Genomic DNA, 7469 nt, shown 5'->3' with positions numbered 1-7469 from the left:
TGCTGAACCAAGGGAGGGGAGTGTTTCTGTGCAGCTTCGCTGATTCACATTCATCATTTCACGAGCACTGGAGGGGATAAAACTTCTTTAAAGATGTTTCTCTTGTTACTTAAGAATATTTCCAAGTTCTTTCATGGAAGAAATACAGAAATTAACCCAAAGCAAAATGGAAAGTTTTCACTGTCTCCTTTGGTATAGATCTGGGTATTACATCTGTCAGGGAATGCAAAATGCCTTATGTTATCCTGCACTGCCTTTAAAAAAAGGAAACTTGCCCCCAGAACTTCCAGCTTGACACATTCAAGTCCCAGCTTCCCTTAGCGAAGCACTCTGCGCTCTCCGAATGTCTGGCTGCATCAATAAAACATGTACAGTTCCCTTCCTGAATCCAAGAGGCTTCAGGTCCCACGCGCAGAAGCCACCGTTACGGCTCATCCAATGCACCAACGAAGCCACAGACATGCTTGGCAGTGTAGAAGCCACGACCGTTTTTCAAGGCCATACACGACCTGGACAGTGTTGTTAGAGGGCGTGAGTAACCCGGTAAGCATCGCGCACCCAACCAAGTTAGAAACATGCAACAGATTACTCACCTCAAGCACAAGAAAAGCATAAAGGCAACTATAAGGGCCCCTACTGAGATACAGTGCCCCAGGTAGTTTATGATGAGCGCAATCTTGTAATGGAGCGCATACTTCCTCTGGAGGTAAAGAGATAACAGGATTAAATCAGCATGGCTCGCAGAGCACTGACATTAAGGAACAGTTAATCAGTTTAGGAAACAGGAATTACTTTTCTCGACTTTCAAATTATATAACAGCTCCCGGGCTGATGCCTGCGTACAAGCCAAACAGGCTGCCCAGGCACCGACCTACAGGCTTGGTTTCATTTCAGTTTGGGATCCGTCCCCAGTTTCTTACAAATTTCAGCAAAAAAGTTCTTCACCCACATCCCGCCCCCCGCCTTTTTTTCCTGCAGTTTCCCCAGGATTTCTTATTTTTATTATTAAGCTGGTTTAAAACTTTGACATTTTAAGGTGACAAAGGTGCCAAAGATGCATCTCACAGTTTCAAAAGTTATAAAATGTTATTTTGTTCGGAAACTGCATGGTCGTAATGAGCCAGGTTATGCTACTTTCCTACTCAAATGGGTTGGTTTTCATAGGAAAATGAATCGGTTGTCTCTAAGAATAAATAATAAGCCCTTTCCACGCAGGCAGATTTGTCTCTAAGGTACATTCCCTGCAAGCTACGATCCTTATCTTTGAAATGGAGGGCAAAGCCAGTGCAGACTGAACGAGCTGGGATCTGGGGGTGTCCTCTCAGTTTCGAGGGAGCCTGACAGACCAGGGATCCTGCTGTTTTCAGCAGCGCCCCAAGTACGTGGTGGAATTAGTGTCTCTTTTCTAAGGCTCTGGGGAGATTATCGATAGGCTCTTGATCCTGTAAGCAAAAAAATGAAGTACAAAGCCGCTCCCACCTAAAGCAATGAATTCAGTGACGTGACCAAAAATTGACCTTGAAGTAACTGGAAAAGCTTTATTGGTGGGCTGCTGCTGGCTTCAGAGAAAAGAGGAGCTTTGCCTGATGGATGGGAGGCAGAAAACCACCATTCAGATAAGTACTGGAGCTGGTTAAAAACTGGCTTGAAGAATAAGCCCCCCTAAAAACCTCTTTCTTTTCAGGTTAAGCAGATCTTTCTCCAGCTTTGGGACATTGCCCTCCTTCAGAAGAATGAGACCTTTGAGAAGTAACCATCTAAATTTCCTCCCTTGAGATAAAAATATAACAGTAAAGTCCTACAAACGGCATCAGTTTTCTAATTTTGGTTGAAGCTCTTTTGTTTCATTTTTCCTAACAATTTCCCTTTACATTTTATTCCAGTCAAAGGAATTCGCCAGTGAATGAATGTTTGGATGAAGCTACAACCAGCAGCTGTAGTTAATCTGTTCCATTGTCCTGTGAAGATAGCATCTCCCCGCACTTTGCCAGAGAGCTAGCGAGCCCTCTTGGAATCACTGTTGTGATGAAACCTGCCCGTAGCTTCAGCACATGGAGTAACGTGCTGTTTCTGGACAGAACTCAACCACGTAAGGTATTTTTGGGTCTTTTATAAAATCTCCTCAAATAAACTTCCCTAAGTGCAGGCCCTTTTTCTGAATAGCCTTGAGGAAGAAAAAACCAAACCAAAAAAAACCTGAAACAAACCTACAAGATCTGAATTCCACACTGGGTTTTATTTATCCTGAAGCCATGGGGACACCTAAAGGGGAGGAAATCACTCTTGACCCGCTGTGCCCGCCTGAAGCGCAGTGCTGCGCTGTTCAGGTGTGCCCTGGCAAACTGCCTTGCTCAGTTCACGGAGTCATTGAGTATCTCTAGCTGGAAGGGACCCGTAAGGATCAGAGTCCAACTCCCTGCTTCTTCCAGAACTACCTAACATTAAACCATATGAAGAAGAGAGTCGTCCAGGATTGCTCTCGTAGTGCTAGACATCTTCTGGAAGATGAGAATGTTTCTCCCAGGCCAAGGATCCTGCTCTTGGAATCCAACCCCTCAGCTCCCTTCTTTGGCCCCTAACCACTAGTTCAATTCCATTCAAGTTTTAAGAAAGTATGGTTCAAGTCACAAGAAAATTAATGGGGAAAAATGTAATTAATCTCCTCGTTCACACACTGATGCTGAAGGAAAAACAGGGACAACTTGTATTTTTGCGTTGCTGACACGAACAAGGTTTCCTGAAGGCAAATTCAAATATCATGGAAACAACAACTGCCTCAGTGCCTATGAAAAACTAAGCTGACAGGGTGGCAAGATCGCTTTCCACCAGCCTACATGCAATCTGCATCTCTGGAAGAATTGGAGACAACACCTTCAGGGCTGAAAAACACGTGCCCAGAATCAGTCATGTGTTGGCCAAAGCTCAGTTCATGTAAAATATTGCATAACTCTTCTGTCTCGCCCTCTCCAAGATTGGTACGTGTCAAACGGTAGCAACCTTCTACTGTTACCCAATATTCTCTGCTTCCAAGATCTTTCACTTCACTAAAATGCAGATTTTAATCCTAGTCAGGCTCCAGAGGAGGGTCATTGCATTAGAAAGGAGGTAGAAAAGGAGGTGATCTGGACACTCTGTTCGCCTTGCTCTCCAGGCCACAGCAGGTCAGGTCACATCACCGGAGTCCTCTTCTATGCCGTACCTTATGTGTGACAACCGTGTTACACCAGACAGCGCGGAGTTACCTTCCAGACAGCTTCTACCAGGTAAACTGAGGAAGCTCAGCTGATGTCTTTAGCTGCACCAGCTTTGCAAATCTAAGGCACGTTGGGATGCCTGCAGCCAGATTTCTGGCTAATGATGGAGTCATTCTGTCTAGAGGACTTTTGCTTCAGCTGGGACGTGACTGCTGACCAGTCCAAACCAAATCAGCTAATGATTGGAACTAATAACCACCACCTAACGACCGTACTCTTAGCTCTCCAGATGGCAAGGATGTTTTGCCCTCTAACAGAGCTTCCTGACAAGTCCTGCCAGTGTTAACAGCATGTCTTCCTGCGAGGCTCTGCACTCCAGTCCCAGTCCAGTAACTTTAGATTTCTTCCCGTTGCCAGGATGAGCTCATCATCAGTAGAGTCTAAGGACACCATATCTCCTCTCCAGAGACTTTCAGAAGCAACTGGGAAGTGTCTTTGTCATCCAAGACACTTCTGAGTTCACTGCTTTCCTGTTCCGAGCCAGCTGGACGCAGGGTAGCCGCGGCTAATGTGACCGTGCTCCCAAGCGGGATACATTAGCTTAAGCCCAGCATGCTGCTAACGCAGTTACACAGCTTGAAGCCACCTCAAAACATCAGCAGAACCAAAGTCACACCCAGCTGCCACAGGCCACATAGACAAGACCAAAGTTCCTAATTTACAGCTCTTTTTGGAGGGTAAGAGGTATTTCTGATGCCTGAGACTCTCATTTGTCTCCTGAGAGGACGTGTTTTAACCAGATGCAGCAGAGGTCCCTTTGACACAGGAGCTTGTAGGCCGAGTAGAAGCTTTCCATTTGCCACACGCTGAGCCATCAGCCAGCTGGATCAAGATGATTCCTGTACCTGATGCCTGTGCCCGGAGAAGGAGCCAACCCAGTCAGAGGGTGGGATTCAGCCTGATGTTAGAACATGTGCATTTGGGTACCTGCCCAGCGTCAGACCTAGTGTCCGAAGCAATGTCTAGAAACACACGTGCTGACACCCAGTACCCCCTGAGGTGCACTCAGGAGACTCCGTGCTTCCCAGCTGGTCCCGGTGACCGACCCCTGTTGCTACTGCTGAAGGACACAGCTATTCTAGACCAGTGTCACAGCTGCCAGATGCATGGAGACGCACTGGGGCAATTGAAACTACATGCCCCAAGTACCTGCAGGCAATAGATCCCAGCCAAAGTGGGAATCTGGGAGCACAGCAGTCCCAGAACACCGTGTTATCAGCTACTGCCACAGGTCTTGGCCACAAGTAAAGCACTGACATATTGATGTCATCCTGTAAACGTGTGTTACAGTTCATGCCCCTAAGACCGACCCACAGCTGAAAAACCCAAAACTTTCCCTCGCTACATTACCAACACCTCATAAAGCGCGTAGCACTGCACGTGGGATTGATCTTGAGAAGTCTTGTCCCTGTCAGAGAATGCTTTGGGTTGGAAGCGCCCTTCAAAGGTCCTCTAGTCCAGCCCCCGTGTATCATCTCTGCGTCTGAGGTCAAACCACGTAATCCTCCCGCATGCTGACTGCGAGCGGCCAAGCTTGAAAGTGGTGTTGTTTTCTGTCTTAAAAATAAACACGAAACACAGGGTGTACCTCCTGGATGATGCTCAGCATCCGCTGGGATCAGTCAATAAATAACAATAGTCCCACATGTGTGCTTGCACCTCACCTTTCATCAAAATGAAGGATTACAGAAATCCATGGGGATTTTTCTTCCTTTTTTTTTTTTTTTGAGATCACAAAGCAATCTGGAACACCGAGCATTACATAGAGATTTTGAAAATATTCACAAATATTAATATTTGCAAATCTTGTTGCAAATCTTCGAAGATCCAATAAATGAGTTTTTAAGCTTTTGCAAGCCAGGGTGGGGGAACATCTGCCCTTTCATCTGTTTAAGGGACACGCTATTCAAAAATTTTTAAGCTATCACCACAGCTGCAAAGTTCTTAAAAGCAAAAACAGAGTAAAGGAAATAATCCTGTCCTCTAGCCACAACACTGCTCAGCCTCTTCAAACAAAACTCCTCTGTATTCGCCTGTGCAGGGACAGCAACCGCTCGAATCATGCAGACAAACGCGCCAAGAGCATCATGAAGGGGCTGCGGCACCTTCCCAAGCTGGCGCGGCAGAGTGCTCCTGCCGGCCCAGGTTTTCCGGACCAGCTAAACCACATCAGAGGCCGCGCCTTTGCCCGGCTCTGTCCCCCCCTCTCTGAGCCAGCGCTGGCTGCTACGCCCCACCCTTCACGCTCGTTTTTAAGGGGTGCTTTCACAGAAGCGCGAATCCATTTCTGTCAGAGATGATTTGCTACCACGGGCTGCTGCCCCTCGACCCCTGCCACACCTCCACCCCCCTTGCTGGTGCTGGCCCCCGCACTCCCGCAATAATGCAGTGGGATGGTTTAGAGAATGGATCCGCTCAAAAAATGGCCCAGCAAACAGTTAGTTTTTCATTTTAAGCGGGAAATTAATGTAAGGAGGGGCTGCACTGGGGTGGTTCCAACTTCAGTCACCTTGAATTGCCACGGGAGCCTCTCCACTACGGTAGACCAGCTTGACTGTGATTCAGTCCCTCTGGATGGCAGCCACAGACTGGTACATTTTTTCTTACGTTCTAGAAACCTCTAGCAAACAGGGATGTGGGGGAGTGAGCCACCACCAAATTACCTCACCGGTGGGTAACAGAGGAGCTCCTCAGCAGCTGGCGTGCGTTTTCTGATTCACTCGTCAAAGCCCACGTTCAGCATCGACGTGGATCTTACAGGATGGATGCTGAGCCGCAGCCAAAGCACATCGTGACTGGTTTGGGTGCAGCACTAGTCCAGATAGTTCCCGAGTGCTCCATCGGGATCAGTTCTGCAAGCAGCTCTTAGCAGGGGAGACTTTGTCTTCCTCCTCTCTGTTTGCAACCAGCGTGGTGCAACTCCAATGCCAGAACGAACCCCAAAACCTCAACAGGCCTGAGCTGCCGGGCTCCACCCAGGGGAGTCACCCCCGACAGAGAGACAACACAAAGCCTCTGCCTGCCTGTGTCCCACCACGGCACTTAAAACAGGAGGAAGAGAAAGAGAACGTGGCGTGAAAGGCTTGAAGTTTTAAATTGTGTGAGGATGAATGTCTCGGATGCCTCCAAGAAAAGCTGAGACATTTGACAAGAAAAGGACTTTGCATAATTTCTTACAGCCTTTCTGAAGGAGCTTAGCCCTAGGTGCTCATTTCATTCTGTAAACTCCTACACAACGCCCGACTAGCTCAACCTTTTAAAGACAACTGGGACTTCTTATGATTTTTTCTGTTGTTGCCCCTTTCCATATTTGCTGAGGGGAAAATGACACTGAGATCTAGAAAGGCCAGTTGTTGATGAGACCTCGGAACTGATAGGTACAGGGTGGAATCAGCTGGTGAAAGCTTATTTTTCAGTGCCAAAGAAGCTTTTGGTCTTATTGTTATTATTACTAACATTTACTGGAGCAGCTGCAGGCTCCGAACAAAGCTCGGAAGGATCTGCATAAACACACATCATCACGGACAGAGGGTAATAAAGAATCTCTTGTAAAAACCATGTGAGCAGGGGATATGGGGAGAAGGGTAAGAGATTTGCCTGAGTTCACAGGGAGGATTCACTGCAGAGACAGAAAAGGAATCTGTCTCTGAAGTCCCAAATTAGTATGTTAACCTTAAACTTAGCTTTGCATTCAGCTATGCTGAGAGAAGTCAGTGAGGTGAGTGAAGGGGAAATACAGACCTTGTCGTCCAGAATAGGCTCGCACTGCGAGTAGTTTATCTTGGAAGCCCATGTCCCGTTGCCCAGGCATTCTCTGTAGGCATTTCCTGGTACAGACCAAAACAAAAGAGAGGTGAACGCTCGGTGCTGGACTGTAAACAGACTAGCAACTTCACAGATTTAGCAAGAGGTTAAAAGAACAGATTATTCACAAGGCAAAGCAACTTCTCGCACCTCTGTGAGGACTAGAACAACCTGCTGAGGAGAGGAGAGGAGAAATAAAGGACGTAAACAGATCTAGAGACAACAAGTATTTCAAGATACTTATTGACAATATTCTCTTACAGCATATGGGCTCAGGAGACAGCAGAGGTATGAGAAGAATGTTGCTAGAGGAAGTTTAATGTTAGTATAGTCTTATAAAGAGCAGTTAAACCACGTACTCAAAAATGGGTAGAAAGGTTTAGGTCTTCAGTGCTCCATCTAGCAGAATGG

At 46.9% G+C, this 7469-nt stretch overlaps 1 protein-coding gene across 1 annotated transcript in view; it reads right to left on the bottom strand.

Annotated features, from left to right (window-relative positions):
- LOC104489747 (corticotropin-releasing factor receptor 2) overlaps window positions 1-7081 on the bottom strand; it is a gene marked incomplete at both ends in the record, with an annotated part of 36100 nt that extends 29019 nt beyond the window's left edge. The window contains 2 exons of the mRNA XM_010131985.1: window positions 594-700; window positions 6996-7081. Of these exons, the coding sequence (XP_010130287.1) occupies window positions 594-700; window positions 6996-7081 (193 nt within the window). The remainder of the gene's footprint in view (window positions 1-593; window positions 701-6995) is intronic.
- Between the last annotated feature and the right edge of the window lie 388 nt (window positions 7082-7469).

The sequence above is a fragment of the Buceros rhinoceros genome, unplaced genomic scaffold (assembly GCF_000710305.1).
Source record: "Buceros rhinoceros silvestris isolate BGI_N320 unplaced genomic scaffold, ASM71030v1 scaffold4450, whole genome shotgun sequence".
Classification (NCBI taxonomy): domain Eukaryota; kingdom Metazoa; phylum Chordata; class Aves; order Bucerotiformes; family Bucerotidae; genus Buceros; species Buceros rhinoceros.
Note: the sequence above shows the minus strand (reverse complement) of the source record. Positions and strands in the feature narration are given on the sequence as shown.